Source organism: Phragmites australis, chromosome 6, assembly GCF_958298935.1.
Source record: "Phragmites australis chromosome 6, lpPhrAust1.1, whole genome shotgun sequence".
Classification (NCBI taxonomy): Eukaryota; Viridiplantae; Streptophyta; class Magnoliopsida; order Poales; family Poaceae; genus Phragmites; species Phragmites australis.
The window spans coordinates 45,441,966-45,463,335 of NC_084926.1; the positions used below are offsets into that span (position 1 = coordinate 45,441,966).

The 21,370-nt window shown below is 43.8% G+C and overlaps 4 protein-coding genes across 4 annotated transcripts; 1 reads left to right on the forward strand and 3 right to left on the reverse strand.

Moving 5' to 3' along the window:
- The first annotated feature begins 2,456 nt into the window (after positions 1 to 2,456).
- Positions 2,457 to 4,802, forward strand: LOC133922885 (small nuclear ribonucleoprotein SmD3b-like). Its single transcript, XM_062368413.1, has 4 exons — positions 2,457 to 2,779; positions 2,865 to 2,984; positions 3,138 to 3,194; positions 4,474 to 4,802. The coding sequence occupies exons 1-4, from the start codon at positions 2,621 to 2,623 to the stop codon at positions 4,534 to 4,536; spliced, it is 399 nt and encodes a 132-aa protein (XP_062224397.1). The 5' UTR covers positions 2,457 to 2,620; the 3' UTR covers positions 4,537 to 4,802.
- A 1,699-nt stretch (positions 4,803 to 6,501) lies between these two features.
- Positions 6,502 to 9,304, reverse strand: LOC133922886 (phytochrome-interacting ankyrin-repeat protein 2-like). Its single transcript, XM_062368414.1, has 3 exons — positions 8,552 to 9,304; positions 7,516 to 7,687; positions 6,502 to 7,045 (listed from the first exon to the last, which is right to left on the reverse strand). The coding sequence occupies exons 1-3, from the start codon at positions 8,663 to 8,665 to the stop codon at positions 6,834 to 6,836; spliced, it is 498 nt and encodes a 165-aa protein (XP_062224398.1). The 5' UTR covers positions 8,666 to 9,304; the 3' UTR covers positions 6,502 to 6,833.
- Positions 9,305 to 10,375: 1,071 nt separating this feature from the next.
- LOC133923279 (uncharacterized) lies at positions 10,376 to 14,262 on the reverse strand. The gene is made up of 9 exons (XM_062368681.1): positions 14,144 to 14,262; positions 13,948 to 14,024; positions 13,725 to 13,795; positions 13,432 to 13,485; positions 11,863 to 12,074; positions 11,674 to 11,747; positions 11,463 to 11,533; positions 10,890 to 10,943; positions 10,376 to 10,681 (listed from the first exon to the last, which is right to left on the reverse strand). The coding sequence occupies exons 1-9, from the start codon at positions 14,260 to 14,262 to the stop codon at positions 10,571 to 10,573; spliced, it is 843 nt and encodes a 280-aa protein (XP_062224665.1). The 3' UTR covers positions 10,376 to 10,570.
- A 745-nt stretch (positions 14,263 to 15,007) lies between these two features.
- Positions 15,008 to 16,427, reverse strand: LOC133923280 (uncharacterized). The gene is made up of 3 exons (XM_062368682.1): positions 16,274 to 16,427; positions 15,531 to 16,023; positions 15,008 to 15,419 (listed from the first exon to the last, which is right to left on the reverse strand). Exons 1-3 carry the CDS (start codon positions 16,425 to 16,427, stop codon positions 15,026 to 15,028), a joined length of 1,041 nt encoding a protein of 346 aa, XP_062224666.1. The 3' UTR covers positions 15,008 to 15,025.
- Between the last annotated feature and the right edge of the window lie 4,943 nt (positions 16,428 to 21,370).

The window sequence follows — 21,370 nt, forward strand, 5'->3', positions numbered from 1 at the left end:
GCAAACACCGGGTGGTCCGATGACAGACTTAGAGAGCATCGGAGTATTTTCTGTAGAGAGGAGATTTTTGACGCTAAGTTTGATTACATACGCCGGATAGTTCGATGCTGAGTTTGTGAACACCGGAGAATGCGTCGGACCTCTTGTTGCAGAGATGTTACGGAAAGGTGGTTCGATGGATTGACACACGTCGGATTATCCGGTGATGGACATGAGATCACCGGAAGCTTTCGTCGGACCTTTTCTTGCAGAGAGCAAAAAAATTCTGAAACATATAGTGCTACACTCACCTAATGATCCGGTGTTCAGGAGCATAACACATTCGATGAATGGAGAAGAAAATAGATCAAAATACCCTCGGTGGTAGGTATGAGTGTATTACAAGAGAGGGATGTTTCGGAAACAAATTAGGAAAGTTGGGGGTTAAATTTTCTAAGCCTATAAATAGGGGGTATGGCTATGTGAGAGGCGGAACCAGCTATTTGAGCCTCTTGTGCCACACATATGAGAGCATTATGCTAGAATTTTAGAGAAGATGGAGATGAGTGCTTAGCCTATGTAATATGTGAGAGTTTTAAGAGAAAAATCTTTGTAATACATCTAATATAGGGCTGATCTCTTTGAGTAGTGAAGTTTATTTTGTTACATATGCTTGAATTCCCCTCCTTCTAGTTTTCCTCTATTGGTTCACTTGTCTTGTGTGCAAGTTTTTCCTCTTTGGTGTTGATTTTTGTTTTTCTTTGAGGTAAAATTTTAACACCTTGGGAGGTTGTTCTTCTTGATGCTAAAGATATAAAATTACCATACACATACATATGTGATAGGATCTTAAATTCCCTTGCCTTTAGACCATCATCTTAGAGATCTTCTTCACCCAATGTTCATCTCTCGATCCTTGAGTGATCTTTTCTCAAGATTCAACCTTTGTGTGGGAATGAGTCATGGATTGATTTGCTGTGAAACCTAGTATTCGATTCCAAGCATGAGACCCACTTTTTGTTGAATCATCAAGTTTGGTTTTTTATATTTCTCCTGAGTCTTCGGACTTTCTAGGTAGGTGTAGTTTTTTTATTGCCTATTTGTGTTGTGTTCTGTTGTGATTCTCTTGTAGAGCTGCGTTGGGTGATTAAATAGGAGAAGACTATCAATTTCGTAAGAAATTTGTTGAGTCGCCTATTTATCCCCTTCTAGTCGCCACTCTCGATCCTACACAAGTAGCACGTGTGAAACAAGGACCGGCCGATCTTCCTTCGGCCCCAGCTGTAGCACACCATCCAGCCCTCGTGGCGCATGGCGGCCATGGGCAGCTCGTCTCTCTTGGCGGCGTCCCTGAGGGCAATGGTGGCGGCCTTGGGGAGCTCGCCACTCCCGGCCGCCGACAAGCTCAGCATGCTTGTTGCGACCGCGTCGCCGAGGCTCCCTCCGCTTGATCAGCTAGTTGGAACCCATCAAGGAATGGATGGGATGGCAGGTGGCGCGTGCGGCGATAGAGGAGGAGGAAGGTAAGGGGGAGTGAGAGTTACGAGGGGTGGCAGGGCGAGAGACGCGCGCGATGTCCCTCATGGTTGCCATGGTCCAGCGAACCCTCTCTTCCTCTATCTTTTTTTAATGGCGACATCCATATCAACGCGGTGTTTAGGAGACTAGGGGTGCAGGACAAGGGATCTAACCCCTGTCAGTTCAGCTCCTACCTTGAAGCCTTACCACTGTGCTCCTTGCACGTCCGCATCCGTAATGCTCAAAAGCTAAAATTTAGAGTTCTCAAATAGATATCGCTTTTAAAATATATAAAAAAAACTTTTAAAAACTTTGACTATTAATACACACAAAATCGCAATGATTCGAGACATGCAAATGATATGAGTGGATTCACCGTAAAAGATACTTTCATACAATTATATGTTTAACCAATTTCACTAAAATAAATGTAAACAGTAATATTAAAACATGTGTATTAGACATCATGTCAATGTCCTAAACGACAAATAAAAAAGAGCTAGTAATATTAAAGTTTCATATTCTCTAAATTTAAAAATGAGCACTAAAAGAAATTTGTGATACCTGCAATTTTGAAGTTAAGTATGAGACGAAGAAAAGTGAATTCGTGCAGGCAGAGACCACTTTGCCTTTCCACGTTGGTAGCCTACATAGACCATCTGACGTCAAAGATGCTGGCATGGCATCAAATTAGAACATAAGAGGGGATTTTACATGAGGATTTGACTTATGAGGTGTTAAATACAACTATTTTACCCATTTTACTTGTAGAGGGTATTTGCAATATGAAGGGACTTGCAGGTTATTTGCAATAAAAAAAAAAGACAAAAGAAGATGGGCTGAAGGTGTGTAGAGAAAGAAGAGTAGGTGAGTTTTGGGCTGGGCTGGGCTGGAAGTAGTAGCGTCTAAATCGGAGCCGGACCAGCCCAGCCCAGCCCAGACCAACCCATGGGATCCAAAGCAAAGCAAACCTACACGCTGACCCCAACCCTCGCCGCACCGCCGCCTCCCCTTTCCTCCCCTTCTTCCCTCCGGCTCTAGCTCGCTGCCGCCACTTCTCCTTCCTCGCGAGCTACGGGAGGCCTTTCTTTTCTCCAGGCAACGGAGCTCGAGGAGGGGGAAGATGAGCCGCAGCCTGGGGATCCCGGTGAAGCTGCTGCACGAGGCGGCGGGGCACGTGGTGACGGTCGAGCTCAAGACCGGCGAGGTGTACCGCGGCTCCATGGTCGAGTGCGAGGACAACTGGAACTGCCAGCTCGAAAACATCACCTTCACGGCTAAGGTCCGCAGCTTCTTTCGTAGCTTCCTTCTCCACTTGGGATCGCCGTCTCCGTGGTTGATTTTTGCTTCCTAATAATGCATGGTAGGACGGCAAAGTTTCGCAGCTGGAGCACGTCTTCATCAGGGGTAGCAGAGTTAGGTTCATGATCATACCCGACATGCTCAAGAACGCTCCCATGTTCAAGCGCCTCGAGGCCAGGATTAGGGTAAAAGGCTACTCCTTGTTTGTATCGCTACATGTGTTTCTTTTCTTTTATTTATGCTGCAGAAATTTGATTCAGATAGAAAAGTACATTGCACTGCATTACATTACATGATTGATTGATTGTTAATTGCTCCTCTCTTTGCCTCTCCTGCAGGGTAAAGGCTCAGCTATTGGGGTCGGCCGTGGACGTGCTGTCGCGATGCGTGCTCGGGTAATGGCTGCTTGCTTTATCATACTAACTACGCTTTTATTCTGAATGGATTTGATTCGTTCAGTAACTGAATAAATTTCAATTGGAAAACATTCACGCCTGGAACAAATAATTTCAATTTCTATTCAGATGGAACTATTGATAGTTGGTTCAATACATGCTATGGTATCTAAATAGTAAGAAATCCTAGTCCCTATCTGGATTGGGGGACTGGATCCAAATTCTTAGATCGTACTATCCCCCAGAAAATCCTAGAGCTGTCCTCCCTATACAGGCCCTTGATGGTTTTGCTCAAGCCCCGTCCTTTTGTAACACCGCACTGCAGCAGTGCTTTCATGTCACAACAGTGGGAGACCTATGTAATGTTGTTCTTTCACTCACTCCTTGTTCATTTCACCAAAGCTAGCAACTTCAGATATGTTCTTGCTAAAAATAGTGTGAGAGGTTATATAATGTTCTTAAAATCCTTCCCCTCATCTGGCCCCTTAGGCAGCTGAGATCCTGGGACTTGCCTACAAGTCCCACACTTAGTCACATAAGAATATGTACCTCCTGTAATTGCACTCATGTCAACTTTAAGACACGCATGTTTTCTATGTTTCATCTTCAATTACCGTTTGCTAGTTGCCTGTTGCATTATCACCTTTGGTCCAAGATAGGTAGTGGTACCCTTGATTTTTATTTTCACTGGACCTTATGGATTTATACTGTTACAGAAAAGAACTATAGAGTTTGTTGAAAATTACCGTTTGTTTTCATTATTTGGATCTTGAAATCTTCCTCTGCAGAAAAAAAAAATCGGAGTATATACAATCATACACCGTAAAATTCCGGAATAGTTGGGAGTTTAAATGTTACAGCTGTCCCATTAATTCCTTTGTACTGATAGTGAAAGTATACATGAATATCATAATGTGACTAGTGCATGTATAATACCTAAATTTGCACAAGAAAGAGTATAAACTGTTTTGACTTGTAACTTGGGATTATAAAGCACACAGCCTCATTCATAGATCACATTTACTAGCTGTAATCTGATGTGTTTTCCTTTAGCAATTGATATCTACGTGCGTGGGGATCTGAAGTATGTTGGGAGAGAACGTTTTTTAATGTGTGCACTTAAACTGTAAATGGTTGGATGTCCAACCATACGCATCCATGTATTGCTGTGATTTGCATGAACTTAGTACATACACGCACACATCTGATCCTATTTGTGTGTATCTGCCCATTGTGTTATCTGTACTTGTACTTACCTAAACCCTACCAATTGGTGTAGACTGCTGCTGGTCGTGGTGGCGGACCCGTTGGACGGGGTGGTGCACCTCCTGTGAGGCGGTAGATCTATCCAGAGGATCATGCACACTGTTATCTGGCCAACGTCTTGGTTATATCAAAACTTTGCTTCGGCAGCTGTGCTTATGTATCACTGCAGTAGTTTATGTTTACAGGATGGATGCATGCCTTTGGTACCTTTGGCCCCTGGTGTATTGCTTGCTTTTGAATGTGGTGTTAGCATTAACCATGAGACTAGATAGTTTCAACGATGTAATTGAGGGTGTGATTTGGATGAATAGAGTAGTGATTGCTTCTTGTTTCGGTCAGAAATGCACTCTTCATGTCTCCTCGAGCTTGCTGCTACCTGCTAGTTTATATGAATGTGGTGCTGTTGTTATAACTAGTGGTTAGTATAGATGTGCTGGTATATATCTTGCTCCCAGCGATTGTGGGAGTGGTAGTGAAAACAATAGCACATCATGCCAACCAGCCAGAACAGGAAGCAATGGAACCTGAATAATATGTCTGTAGCTGCGGTGCATTGACCCAGCCTGCCTGCCTATTGCTAGAGTTCTCATCAGTTTTTAGGTTTTCCTGTGAGAACGAATTGGCTCACGGAGCAGTGCATATTTCCGTCGTCGTCATCGTCATATTACTACAGCTCCCGAGTCGCTATCTAAGCTTATTTGCTTCTCTTGTTAATTGCTGTTGAGCTCCTTAATTACCGCGCACGTATTACAAGATTCAAACATCTTAATCTTTGATGAACAATTAGTCTAACAATATATGGATTTTGTTATACAAAATTGGTACCGTTAGATTAATTTTTTAGAGTAGTATTCTATGATGACAAAGCGTGTCTTGACGGCGAAGAGTGTGAGGGTGGGGCCGGAGGAGGAGCAGACCATGCCGACGAGGAACCGCATCTGGTGGACGAAGCAATTGAAGATGCAGTCAGTATATAGAGCAGGATGAAGGCGATGGAGACTATTTGCCTCCGACCTTCCCTATTACTATTGCTTTGCGATGTACTATGGATCCATTATCGATTTTGTTTTCCCAGTTGTTGTCTAGTATTATATTGGTGTGATGGGTTGCGGTATTTGTTGCAGAATTGCACTTCCACGGTGCGAACCAATGGTGGTGGAGACGCCCGTAAGGGTATGACTCCATTAATTTGGTTTTAAATTCTGAAGTCCATAATTTATACGCTTATAGCGGTTTTATTTATATTTGTGATAGGGGACTAGGGGTACACGGTGAAATGGTGCCAGTGCATGACGTTATCCTTACAATCGCAAGTGTGATGCGCATGTGTAGTGATGTGTGTATGCGTGTGTTATCCTTGCAATTGGAAAAAATGATAACTCCACTTGTCGCTGGCCAATCAGCTAAAACTTAAGACTATAAAACTCTTTCAACATCATTGTACGGGATGTCATTGCTATACAACTCACAATATTTATTTATTCCATACATAAATTAAGAAATTATTACGAGACAACTGAAAAGACAATCCCTGAAATGAGTTGATTGTTGAATCATTTCAAAACTATAGATCAATACATAAGGCAGATTATAAAACGACACCAATATACTTGCCCTAAGCATGCATCTACTATTTAGATCATTGATACCTTGTTTTTAAAACACTTCTCGTAGTTTTGTGGTTTGACAGGAGTATGATTTAAACCTTAAAAAGAAACTAGTGGCTAAAGCTGCCAGCTGCGTCTTTGTCCAAAATGCAGCGTCGCTGCATCGTGAACGGAGCAGCAGAGAAATTGAGCTCACATATCGATCGGACGACATGCATGAGCAAGGAATATATGCTTATGTACAACGTTAATCGACGCATATGATGCGGACGACAAGCAAAGGCAACATATGATGCATACTGCAGGACCATTCATTGAAGAACAGACACTGCTATTGTTTCATTAGCTTCGGTTGGGCAGACAGATAAAACATCAGTTTTCACGAACAAGAAACCAATCGCGCTGACTGCAAGCCATCGCCAGCACAAGAGAGAGAAACACCCAACACCCTATGATTTACTTGAATTAATATGTTCACTCACATATTAAAATGTGTAGCGGAGGCCATTTGTACCAACGTAGCAGAGTACAATGCAGTAACATACATAGCACCAGGACCCTTCCAGCAGAGCATATGGAATCAAAATATCCATGTAGCAGAGGACACGCAATGTTGGTTACCAACACAACATGGTAGCGACTTCAGGACATATGCTCGTGACACCACGCGCTACAACATGATATTATAAATCCAGTTCCAGCATTACCAAACAGCATGATGTACCTCCTCCATGTTTGGAAACTGTCAAAGTGCACTTGCCTCCCTCTAGTTCTCCGAGCTCAAGGAAGTTTCACCAGCCGAGTTGCTTTCATCTTGCACGCGTTTCATCTCATATGCCCATTCTAACCCAGAGCAGTAATGGAGGGGAGGATTGAACCTGTGATCATTCATCTCTGGAGGCAGGAATGCACCATTCTCAATCAGGAATCTCACAGCCTTCTTGTTTCTTTCCTTGGCAGCAATGTGTACAGGTGTCCCTGGATTGAACCAAAAAAGAAGGCATGAAACTCCCAAGACAAAAGCAAGTTCACTCATATTGTTATTTTGTAAGCATGTTTTAATGATTTTCAACCACTACGGAAGTAGGAGAGCATAGAATTGAATCAACAAATGATTTATTCCAGATATGAATGGAAACCATACATGTACATCATTCACATAAATTTTCTGATTATAAATGAGTGAAGTTTAGGTCCAGAATAAGCAAGGCCTCGCTATTGCAGATTTGTAAACTAGATGCATATTAACAGCAGATTACTAGATGGAAGGGCAACTAAGCAGATGCATATCAACAGCAACAAGCCAGACAGCACATGATGGAAAGTATGCGCATACAATGGCATTAACTACTAAAACAATATGACGAATGACTTCAGCAAATACACATACATTAAAACTCTACTCTCTAAAAAAAGCAGGCAACGACTCTGAGGAAGTGTGAACTTACAGCCACAAGCCCCTTTTGTTCGAGCATCAATATTTGCACCACGCTCCAGTAATTCATCCATGATTTTAACATGCCCGCCTTGAGCAGCCAGATGGAGTGCAGTAGCACCAGGTGATTTCGGTCCCCATGTAGGTCCATTGACGTCCATCCCCTCATCCAGGAGACGTCGGACCTAGCAAGAAAGAAAATACCACACTTAACATTCTGCAAGGTACTAACAATAGAAAAAGAGAGAAAACCTGAACTAAAAGATGGCCTAGGATCAATGTCAATCTAAAGAACTAAAAAAGTATTAAATTTTGAGTGAATATATGCCAATTCTTAAATATTCATCCATCTAGTGTTTAGTTTATTGCTAGACAATGCTAACAATAACATAGCATCAAGGAATGAGAACAAGAGCGATCAATATGTACAGCCAGTCACGGATGAATGCTCTCAAAAGAACTGAGAGGAGCAAGAAATGAGGATCCAAACGATCAATATGTTATAACAAGTAACAGATGAAGGCTTGCATATTAGCTAGACAAGCGTTTCAGATTCTATATGGGATAATCTTCCAGAGCTAGGAGTAATTTGTTTGGATACATCAACTGAAAATCTGAGACTAGTTTTTGCTCTCTTTTTTTTTTTCCTTAGCTACGGTGCGCTAAGGCGAAATCATGATATAATGAAGCCCTGATTATCTTAACACGAATGTATGTGCTCATGTATGATGTGTGCACGCAGCAGCCCAAGTAATGTATGTTGCGATCTGTATCTGCTAGGCTGCTGAAATCTATTCATGTTCTCAGTATTTCCAGCTTGCCGCCTATTTTAAATTACATTACTACTCATGTAGTCATGTATTCGCTTTGCTGTGGAAACATATGTATATACCTTGGATTCTTATCATTTCAATCATATAAATCATAGTTGCTTTGCCAAACAATGAATACTAGTGCAGTCAGTTGATGAGAAGCTGCGAACTAGGCAATAGCAGTTGTACAGAAATTATGAAATGAAAACAAGAAAGAGTATGCATGCATGATAATACCTCCTTGAGGTCTCCCTTGCGAGCGGCGACATGGAGCAGGTTCCAGCCGCGGTCATCAGCATCGTGGCTGCTCCGCAGCCGGCTCATGCTGAGCGACCTGCGCACCTGCACCATGCTAGTCTTGCACTCGGCGTGGGGTCTTGGGAAGATCAGGCGAGCCGGCCTTAGATCCAAAGCAATCAAGCAAGCAAAAGGGGCACGCACCAGAGAGGGAGGAGGGAGAAGCCGGAGTCGGAAATCGCTTATAATGATGAGCAGCAGCAAACGGGAGATTGAGAGGAGGAGATGATTAGCGGGAGGAAGGAGAGGAGTAGTTGCCCATGCCGAAGGGAGCGAAGGGATTCAAGCCAGGGCCGAGCGCGCGGAGGTTCTTGTGTAGCATCGGCGAGGAAGAAGACGACGGCGATGGGCGGCGCGGGGTGTGCACCATAGTATGCAGGCGCGTGCTCGTGGTGGTGGATCTGTTCAATCGAATCCGAATTCGATTGCGAGGCGAATTCAGAGGAAGGGGGAAGGCGAGGACGAGTTGGGGATCATAGCGAGACGATTATTATGCTTCTGATTCTGCCGACGTGGGATTTGGGAAGGGAAGAAGCGATGAACAACCAAACCCTAGAAATCGAAATCGAAATCCTCTCCTCCTCCTCTTCGAGATCGAGATCGAGAGAAAGATAGTAGGATGGATTTGTGGACCAGAATATCCCTTGATTGAAAGAGGAGAAGAATAATGAGATTGGTTGGGGGCACTAATGGTCTTATTTGTGGCTCCTTATAAATATTATAGTTTTGAAGTATGTTATTACAAATTCAATATTTAAAATATATTATTATAATTTTTTAATTATATTTTATATTACTATCATTGTAAATCAGACATATGTCATCGTAACTTGAATTTAATTTTAAAAGATTTATGATAGAATAAAATTTAATTTTAAAAATTTGTAATCGTATAGATCTAATTGTTAGAAAATTAGTTATGATATAAATATAAGTTTAAAATACTCATAATATTATTTTGCAAGGAGGGCAAAGAGGAGGATGACCATAACGACAACTAGGAGGAGGACTACTTGGGCGTCAAGCCCCTCATCGAAAAGTTCAGAGGGTGTATTATGAAGTGATAAATGCTAAGAGCCAACAGTAGCCGGTTAGTAGCATTATTACATGTCTATCTGCAACAGAACTTGAGGAGACATTAGCATAAAGTTACCTATCAGTATGAGTTGTTTTGGTATTTATTATATTCTTCGGTCACGTATAAGTGTTGCTTTGGTTACGTGTAATTAATATTTTTAAATTTAAGTTATAAATTACTCTTTATATATTAAATTTGGATATTTAAAAATGATACGGATAGATTTGTTTTAAAAGTGGTTTTATAATAATATTACTTTGCTATATTCTATAAATATTATATAAAAAATACTAGTTAAAGATGTGTTTTGAGCTATGTTTGATACTAAAACGAAACGACACGTTGCAAAACGGAGAGAGTATAGTTTATTCTCCCTGCATACCGTTGTGTACGGATGACGGATTAAATTAGTTGAACACAGACAATTGGTTTCCTATGTGAAACTATCAAGGACTTGATCATCTGTGCAGGGAAAGACTGAAAGACATGGGGTGGAATACTTCCAGTTGCGTGTAGCTAAATATCTGACTGATGGAATGCATGGGTGCATCAGCGCATTAGCTTGGTGTCAGTTGGAGCATTTCTTTGCCGTCATTTGTGAGCTGATACATGAGCAAGCGCAGACATGCCACTGATGATCTCCAAATGCAGTACTAACTAGTTGCTGTCTTCTGAAAATAATATAATTGTAGAAACGAAAATGTAAGATGGTGATTTATTCAGGTACATATTATTGATACAGTATCACCACAATGACTGATGGGTGTTGCATACAGATTCAGACAGTAGCAGGACAATACTAATATATGGGTGTTGCATTCCCTTGCGTTTATTTTGACACAGGAGCAGAAGAGTAGATGAATTGCAGGCACTGGATTCATTCAGGCGTTGGGTGTGGGTGTGGCCTGCTTGTCATCGGGGATGTGGACGGGGAAGCCATTGTCCACCCAGGCGATGTAGCCACCTCCCATGTTCTTCACGTTCTTGAATCCCTGCAGGCATGCGGATAAGATCGATCACAGATGCAAACATTATGCCCTCTATATTGGAGCTGCTGTTAACTGCTCGCAAACTGTATATATAATCGTCATATATAGACGTATATACAGAGAGGCATCGACATCGAGCATGGACAAGGAACATAGACGTACGTATATACAGAGAGGAAAGTAGCGGATCAAGAGTAGAAAGATAACATACTGCTGCTTGGAGATCAATACATGCCAGCTCGGATCTCTTGCCGCTTTGGCACCCCTGCTCGATCGAATGAATACTAGTTAATCAGAGGAGTGTGTTCTATTGTCAATGAGGTACCATCAAATTATACCGTCGGTGTTACCGAAATTTAATATCTAGTACCCAATTTAGGAGTTTTTTTAAAGTAATATTAATTTAATGAAAAAATGCAAAATAATATGTATTTTTTAAAAATTACAAAAATAGTATCCTATCATGATTTGCTGACCGGTGGTTAGACACATGTGGGCTCCTTTGGGAATAAAAGTATGTTGGCAAATTAATTGTCGATAGGTGCTTGTTGGTAGGCCAATTACCGACATGGTACTGTTTTTACACTTTTTAAAAAATACACATAATCTTTTCAAAATTTCATTAAATTGTTATTGTTTTAAAAAATCAAATTTTAGTACATCTCTAGTTATAATTTTTAGTACCTCCCAAAAAGGGTTAAAAAAACTCTAATCAAAATCGTCCAACAATTGGAAACGGATTAAGAGAGAGAGAGAGAGATAAAGGCGACGGCCGGTGACGTACCACAACGACGTGTTCCTGTTTGGTGAAGAGCGACGCAACCCGCTCCACGAACGCAGGATTCTTCATCCGCCCTGCTTGCTCGTGCATTACATATGCGCATGTTAGCTACGTCGTGCTACTTAGGTAAGATCGTTGGTATCGATGTTGTAATGAACTTATATTTGAGATAGAGAGTATTTAGCTAGGTACTATCAGTGAACTGATTGCTTGCCTTGCGGGGTGATGAACATATAGGGCACATTGAGAGTGTTCTCCAGATGCCCCTTGCTCAATTCCTCCTCCGTCCTACAATGGAATGAATTACAAATCACATCAATTGACAAACTTAAGCTTAAGTATGTTGATGCATGTAACTGACACCGGCATAATTGATTGAGCAACCAAATGTAATGGACCTGACCTGACATCCAGGTAGCGGTGGCCGGCAGAGGTGACAAGATCCCTCGCCGCCGTCACGTCCGCCGTCACCACCGCCGGTATTTCTGCTGCCGGGCTGCTGCCGTCGCTCTCGTGGGGAGGAGGCGCCATGACCGACCCACAAGATGAGAGAAAGAAAGGAGTAGCTAGATCGTGGGAGGAGCCTGCTCTGCTCTGCTTCTTTTGTTGCTTCTCCTACTTTTCTGGCATGGTATTGGCAGCTTCTTTTATCTCATTCCCTCACCAATAAAATACTGTTCCTGTAGGAAGCACAGACTGGCCCCGCATATAGATTCATTTCCACAAGGATATGATGCAATTGATGATGTCATCCTGCTCCTCTGATTTTCTGTGATCAGAAGCATGCGATAATGTATGTATTGGGTTTTCATAGACCACACGTCCACACGCCTCACGGGGTAGCTTGCCAAAAATAAATAAATTATGCTGTCAGAGTACTACGTGATCTTTCTTTCTTAAATGGAGCATTGTACCAATTATGCTTCACCGCTGCCTAGGCGGACGGAAGAATGCTTTTCACGCAAAAGTCTACGGGTGCATACTTAGGATCTACTTGTTTTAGCTGTGATTTAAAAAACAGTTTATAAATTATGAATCGTAAAAAATTAAATTATAAAAATATTTTAAATTGTAAATATATAAAAAAAAAAATCAATTCAGTAAAACGGAAAAAAAAAACTTAGTAAAATCAACTTTTTAGATTTCTAAGATCCACCAAACAAATTATAAAAAGCTATTACAAAGAACTATCTTTGTTTCAGTTTTTAATTATAAAAGCTGAAAGAAATAAAGGTACCTTAGTTGACGGCTTGACTTTTGGGCCTTTCTCTTTCCTTTTACATAAACCCATCGCTCCATCAGGCCGGCAACAAGGTGTCGATGGAGACAACAAGTGAGCCGGTGTGCTTGCATGCGACCTGGCATCAGGCCGAGGAGCGGCTCCAACTTGTGCACGCATACTTGTGCGCTCCCATCACTCCACAGAGGTGCCAAGGTCGCCACCTACCACGCCGGTATCAGCTGGCGCGCGCAGTGCCGGCGTCGCCACTCTCTCCGGCAAGTTGGAGCCCTCCATACACAAAGGGGGTTTTGATCTCTAGCTTGCTGAAACCTATGAAGAGAAGGAAGAAATACACCTGCCGCTGGAGAATCGGAGCTGCTGCAGGTTGAAATGGAGGACACTGCACTGTATCCTTTTCTGAAGCTGACAGAGAGAAGCAATGGGTTGAGGCAATGGACCAGGAGATTGCCTCAATTGAGAAGAACAAGACATGGTCACTGACGGAGCTGCCGGCTGGGCACAAACCCATCGACTTAATATGGGTTTACAAACTGAAGAAAGATTCAGAGGGGAAGGTAGTCAAACACAAAACTAGACTACGTGCAGCAGCGGCAAGGAATCGACTATGAAGAAGTTTTTGCCCCTACATACTTGCGTATATATAGTTGCATATCAATTGTCTCTTTTTCCATAGCAACCTGAGTTGAAGTAGAGTTATTGTTTCAAGTAAAGGTAGCAGTAGAGTAGTACCGCGTTGAGAAGGTCTGCAGTGGCGAGCTTGGACCGACTGCCAGAGCGGCAACCCTGCGTGCGTGGTAATATATATAATCGATCAGAAACATGCAGGTAGAGCAGCTCGAATCAGAGATTTAAGGTCTCAAGTGGTAATGGATTACTATATATTCAGAGAAATATATACGATATCGGATCGTATCGGTGATGCATGCATGTTTGTAAATTAAGGAATTAATCATATAGAAGGATATATACTCCTGTATATATTATGATTAATGAATGAATGAAATTATATACGTACGTAGTACCACGATGAATCGGTCGTCCTTGCCATAGAGCGCGGCAACGTGCTCCACAAAGTGGGGATTCTTCTCCGTCCCTTGGAAGTTGGAACGAAATATAGAAATTAGCAGCAAGAAGAGAATATAATCGATCGTCAGAACCAAATCAACCAATCGATCAATTAGTAAGATGGCTGTGACTGATCAGTGAGTGATGAACTCTACTGCTGTAGGTATATATAGTATGTACCGTGTGGAGAAACGGAGAGGTAGTAGGGAACATTTCGAGCCGCGGCGACATGGCCCTTGTCAAAGTCCTCCCACATCCTGAGCATCCAAGGTACAGCGCGTACTTGATGATGATCATTAACAGCCGGGCCGGCTCCGGCTTGGAGCAGATATATGGCATCGCAGCTAGAAGAAGAAGAAGAAGCTAGCATATATACCTGACATCGAGATACTGGTGACCGGAGCTGAGGAGCGCGCATGCCTCCTCCGCATCCACCGTCGGTATCGCTGTCTCCCCCTTGTCGCTGCTGCTGCTGCTTCTTCCGAGAGAACCCATTATTGGCAGCTGGCTATCTCATCTTCGTTCTCATCCGCGCGCTAGCTATGCATAAGGTGGGATCGATCAGAGGCATCCTGTACTCCTCCTCTCCTACTTCCTCCGTTTAGAAATAGTCAAAATTTATATACTTTCACTAATATTTAGTTAAATTATAAAAATGTCTAGCGCATAAAAAATATATAATAAGATTTATATTTAAAATAATTTTACACTATATATTTTATAACTATAAATGATATATTTTATAAGAAAATTTTAACTTGAAAACCCATCCCGGCCCACTGCAAGGAAAGAAAAACCAAAACAGGTGCGGCCTTGGCTGTTGCTGCGGGGGCATGAGGTTCCTGCCCTTGCTTCGACTGCTCCGGGAGCCGCAAGGTCGCCGTCTCCGTCTCCCTACAGGGCGGGGCGATGGCGATGGTGGCGCGGTGCGGCGAGTGCAACGAGAACGACCTCGTGCTCTGCCCGATCTGCGGCTACTTACATATCCAATGCTGAATGAATGAATGACCATCACGCCTCCACTACCACGCTAAGACTACAGATGGTTGATCGAGGAGTATGCAATTTGCAATGCATGGCAGTCCAATCAGTAAACAAATCATCATCTCATCGGTTAAGAAAGTCAATCAAGTGTGACACAAGGGGACTTTTTGGAGTAACCAAAGCAAAGCAAAGCAATTAGGAAGCTAGTGAGTGATGCATGCGGGCGGCAGGGAGAATCATGCACGATCAATAAGCAGCGAGTCCTGGATCGTAGCTAGCGTCGGGCCGGAGCGCAGGGCGCCAAGTCGCATGGCAGCCTTGTCCGTCCGTCTGGTCCGCCGCCGCCTCCGTTGGCCCTGCGGAAGCGCGCGCCCTCGATCAGCACCCTCTGCGTCGAGCTCAGGAGCGCGCCGTTCATGTGGTCGATCACGCTGGCCGTCGTCGGGTACAGGAAGGCCCCCCCGGGGGCGTTGTAGTATGCGTTCAGCAGCGCCGCCGTCGCCTCCCGGAGCAGCGTCCGGTACATGTCCCCGCGCCCCTCCAGCGCCTCCCGCAGCGTCAGCTCCGACCCGTACCTCTGACCCGCCAGGGGTCCGAACGCCATCGCCACCGTCGTGTTCGGGGTCACCACCTTCCAGTGGCAACTGTGCTCAGGCGCCGCCCACTTGCTGCCAATTTAAATTATTGTCATTCACCATTCCATCCATCGATCAACGCAATACCAATACAGGAGTTATCTAGCTAGCTGTATACGCATCAAGCATTAGTAGAGTACGTACTCGTAGGTGCAGGCCGACGCCGCTGGTGGCGGCACCGGTCTGGAACTGGGCTGGGGCTGGGGCTGCTCCTGCGGCAACGTCGGCGGCCGGCGCCAGATGGGCGGCAGCCGTCTTGGTCTGCGGCGCCAGAAGGGCGTGGGAAGCGGAGGAGCCGGCGCGGGCGTGGGCGCCAAAGGGGGAGAAAAAAGAGAGGGAGGGCGCCTCTGCCTCTCGTGTCCTGGGCACATGTCCATGGCCTCCTCTGGCTGCGACAAAAGTGGCGGCACGGTGTAGAGCGCGAGGCCGAGCATCCGGAAGGCGAGGGTGAGCTCCCGCGGCGCGCCGGAGGCAGCGGCGCCGCAGTGGCCGGTGCCCTGGACGACGCGGGCGGTGCATCGGTTCATGTCGGGGGAGCCGTCCATGCGGATGGAGAAGCCGCCGAACCAGTTGGTGTTGCTCTCCCGCACCGTCAGAGGGGTGTCGCCGCCGCCGCACTGGATCGCCACCCGCGCGCCTGCGTGCCGTGCCGTGCCGTGCATTATGTATATTGTTTGTTTGGATCGTGCATTGCATGATGAAGATGCAGCTGTGCATTGCTTGTTGGATGATCGATCTACTCTGTGAATGCGAATGCATGCACGTCTAGCTCGTGATGCGTGTTAGGTGGGCAGAAGCAAGAGCATGGATGGATGGGCGTAGGTGAGCAGAGCACGAGCAGTTAGTTGACCGGCAGCCTCCTTAACAATCAGAATTAGCAATCATACCGTAGAGCGGGTAGTCGAAGAGGCCGCGGGCGCCGTCCTTGCACTGGTCGCAGAACACCATGCCGGCGACCACCGTGCTGGCCGGGCCCGTCGCCTCCGCCGCGGCGGCAAACGCGGTGACCACCGCCAACAAGGCGAGCAGCCTCTTCTTCATCGCCACTGCACCCTGACGCTGCATGGCATGCAGATGGATGGATGGATCGATGTATATATGAGCGCAGCTGACCAACTATATATGTATGTATATTGATCGGTGGAGCTGGCTGCCGATTTTCCAAGCAGGCAATCGATGGGTGACCTAAGCATTCCCTGCTCCCTGGTACCTTGCTTATATAACTCCTCGATCTCCTCCTAGTTGCACCCTCACGCTGCATTGCATTCGGGAGTAGCTACTTTGTGTGACACACGCGCACACCACAGCACAGGGGCCATCTAAATTCTAAATTCTAAATTCCAGAACCCACAGCTAGCGCGAGCGCCAAATAATATAAACGGGCTTTGCGTGCTGCCTTTTTAAATCTAAATTTGTTGGACTACGTAGTTAACCTTGGATTGCTTCGGTCCTCATGCCAAGGGAGACCTGCTTAAGCCCAGGGAGAACAGGAAATACTCCTACTCCTGAGGAAGCTCATTTTGTACTACTAACTAGTAATATATCCATGAAATGGACTGGATTGTACTAGGACATTTCAATCTGATCAGGTCACTGATGCGAACGAGATACTTGCCTTCACTGAAGCCATTAGCAACTTGAGTCTGGAGAAATTACCTCTCAAAGGACGTGCTTACACCTGGTCCAACAAACAGCAAAACCCTCTTCTGGAAAAAATTGATTGGTTTTTCACATCTAACTCCTGGACAGCATGCTACCCTAGCACTATGGTTTCAGACCTCTCTAGAAATACATCTCATCATGTGCCTTGCTTGGTCTCCATCACCACAACCATACCCAAAGCCAAGGTCTATAGATTTGAAAATTATCTGATGGAACATTCGGACTCCATGCAAGTAAAGCGGCACGACTGGGCAGTGCCAACTAATCAGATAGATAAAGCAAAATCAGTTGTTGCCAAGTTTAAGATCCTGTGAAGAGTGTTAAGAGCTTGGCAAGCAAAACTTTCTAGTCTTGCCTCTACAATTGCAAATACAAAATTAATCATCTTATTTCTTGACACTATGGAGGAAATCAGAGACCTAACCTTGGAGAAATGGAATTTCAGAGATTTGTTGTAGCAACACCTTGCTGAATTGTTAAAACAACAAAGGATCTACTGGAAGCATGCTCAATACAAGAGGTCTTCTCCATAGAATGGGTATGGTTCTTTATTCTTACACTTGTGAGCTTTGTATCCTTCAGAAGGAGGAAACAGTGGCATATGTTTTTCTACACTGCAGCTTTGCACGAGACTGTTGGGCGTCCATTGGTTTACAACCCTTGCAAACTCTCAAGCTTTTCAAGACATCTTTGGCTATTCCGTTTCTCATAGAGAATAATTCTGATGGCTTGGACAGTTCGAAATGATTGGATTTTCATTGCAGTTGATCCGACAATTGAAATTTGCAGATCAAGATTCATTCAAGAATTCACCTTGGTTATCCAGAGTGAAGATCAGATACCTTCCTAAAATTAGGCAATGGCTAGAAGCTTTGTAGTAGCTATTTTTTCTTTTTTTTCCTAGCTTTGTTTTTTAAACTCTGTGTTTAAATTAATACTAGCTAAGTGTTTGTTCGTTGCAATGAAAATATAAAATTGAACACAGTAACATCAAGTATAAACTCAAGGTATAGAGATGTAGATGCGTCATGGGAGCGCCGCCGAATGAATACGTCGGGAGCGATGCCGTAGTTTGATTTTAGATAGGATCTGAAAAAAGAGGAGGAGATTATCCGCTAATGTCCTTCTTAATTTCTTTATTTATTTTTATTAGTAAAGCAGGTGGAGATTATCCGCTAATGTCCTTCCTAATTTCTTTATTTATTATTAGTAGTAAAACGAGTTCTATATCCGTAGCAGGTAACGAGGAAGGGATGTTGGAGGACAAGAGTGGATATCAAAAGTAGATAAATTATTTAAACTTTAGAGGGATTTATTAGATTGGAAAAGAGTAAGAGAAGACATAACATGGGAACCAACACCGACTCATGTTATATATATATATATAGTAGAGATATATAATCATCAGCGATCGTACGGAGCTCAAACCAACGGACTAGATGATGTTATTTTCTACAGTATTTTCTTTTCCACGTCGGTCCAGACCACGGCCTGTGCGATTCAATTTGCAAGATCCATCAGTCATGGATAGAGCCCGCCACCGCGTCGGAGGCTCCTCCGACCACCCTCCGACGGAACTCTCCTCGGCGCGCAAGGCCACCCCACCCCACTCACCTCCACTAAACACAAACCCTCATCCCTCTCCCGCTTGCTGGACGATGAAGCAGCAGCCTCTAAGAAACCAAGTTAAAATGTACATTGATTTACTTGTGATGAGTGATTAACATTGATATTTATTTAGCTTGATGATCTTCGGTTTTGCATGAGCTTTGATGTGATTTAAATTGATTTAGGATTTCATTTGAGCATATTGATTATGGATTAACTGAAATTGGAGTTGGAGATATATGTTTTCTTGTCTTATGGTGTGCGGGTGATGGATGCAACTTGGCGGTCAACGACGGGATGATCGAGGCCAAGTGGAGTGCTTGATGCCAGACGATCAAGGAGGTCGGGCGGAGTCAAGGGTGATTCTAGCTGAACACGTAGAGGTCAAGCAAAACATGAAAGGCCGATGGAGATGACGTGTTGACAAAGTCAAGTAAGGGGATGTTGGTGCAAGTGACAAGGCGACCCCAGGGATCAGGAGCGGGAGAGACTTACCGGTGGTCAGGATCGCATGATGAAGTACACGCGTCGACATCGAAGCGTTTGCTTAGAGTATGCTACAACTGTAAGGAGCCCAGGCATATGATAGCCAACTGCCAACACAAAAACCCCACTGCAGCACGAGCCCTAACAAACCCCACAGCAAGTGCTAGGACAGCAACATCGGGAGTTGGACGTGGTGGATCGCAAGCCTCAGGATAGCAGAAGAAGACCATACAATCCTTTGGGAGAGGCCGTGTCAACCACATTGATGCTCATGAAGCACCGGACGTCGTATTCGGTGAGTTTATTGTCAATTCAACTCTAGCAACAGTACTATTTGATTCTGGAGCTTCGCATTCATTCATATCATCAAAGTTTGTTGCTAAGCATAGAATTCTAATTGTTTTTTCTTAAAAACCTCCTTATGATACGCTCTTCCGGAGCAGAAATCAAGTGCCTATTAGGATGTTCCTGGGTTAAAATTATAATAAGTGGGGTAGAGTTCCTAGTAAACTTAGTAGTTCTCTAATCTGATGGAATAGGTATCATTCTTGGGATGGATTAGTTAGCCAAATGTCAAGGCAACATAGCTTGCGACACTCGAAAGGCCACTCTAGTTAACAGCAATGGCATTAAAGTGGAATGCCAGTCTAAGGGATCAAAACCCAAGCCCATGTTGTGCAACTTGGAAGCCACAATTCTGGATGAAGTGCCCACATGAATACCTAGATGTGTTCCCAGAAGAACTATCTGGAATGCCACCTGACCGAGAAATAGAATTCATCATAGATCTTATCCCTGGAACACCCCCAATTGCCCAAAGACCCTACCGTATGGCAACAAATGAACTAGTAGAGTTAAAGAAGCAACTAGGCGAGTTACAAGAGAAAGGGTATATCATACCTAGCTCATCTCCATGGGGATCGCCTGTCTTGTTTGTAAAGAAGAAAGATGATGGTCTTATGATGTGTGTAGACTATCGAGCCCTGAATGGAGTAACGATGAGGAATAAATACTCACTGCCCAGGATCGATGACCTTTTTGATCAGCTACAAGGAGCCAAATTCTTCTCTAAGGTTGACTTGAGATCAGGGTATTACCAGCTGAAGGTTCGAGAAAGTGACATACCCAAAACAGTCTTTGTAATTCGGTATGGACAATACGAGTTCACAGTAATGTCCTTTGGATTAACCAATGTTCCTGCTTACTTTATGAGTTTGATGAACAAGGTATTTATGGAAGAGTTAGATAAGTTTGTTGTAGTCTTTATTGACGACATACTCATCTACTCTCAGAGTGCTGAAGAGCACGAACAACACCTAAGAGTAGTCTTGGAAAAATTAAGAGCACATGAGCTTTATGCCAAATTCAACAAGTGTGAATTTTGGCTAAAGAAAGTTATTTTCTTTGGACACGTCATAACAGAAGAAGGAGTAGCAATGGATCCTGCTAAAGTTAAAACAGCCACGGATTGGAAACCGCCGACTAACGTAACAGAAATCAGAAGTTTCCTTGGATTGACAGGATACTACTAGAGGTTCATAGAAGGATTCTTAAAAATAGCAAAACCTATAACTGAATTGACCCAAAAGGAAAAACCCTTTCAATGGACAAGGGCTTGTGAGAAGAGCTTTCAAGAGCTAAAGGATAGACTAATCACAGCCCCAGTGCTAACCTTGTCAGATATTAACAAGGATTTCACAGTATTCTGTGATGCCTCTAGGCAAGGATTTGGATGTGTCCTAATGCAAGACGGTAAGGTAGTTGTCTACACATCCAGACAGTTGAAAGAGCATGAGAAGAACTATCGACCCATGATTTGGAACTAGAGTGCATGCCCTTAAGCTCTCGAGACACTATTTAATTAGAAATAAATGTGAGATATTCACGGATCACAAGAGTCTGAAGTGTATCTTCATCCAACCAAACTTAAATCTGATACAAAGAAGATGGTTGGAATTAATAAAGGACTATGATCTGGATATCCAGTATCATCCGGGCAAGGCCAATGTCGTAGCAGATGCCCTTAGCAGGAAGGCTCATTGCTACAACCTCAAAATTTAGAAAAGAAGGCCAGAGCAACTTGAGGATATTCAACGACTAAACCTCCAAATAGTTAATGAATGTTGTGTTAATACCTTGATGGTCCAACCTACCTTAGAAGGCCAACTCCGAAAAGCTTAGGAAGAAGATGAAGAGCTACAGAAAATCAAGATCCAAACCGGAGAAAG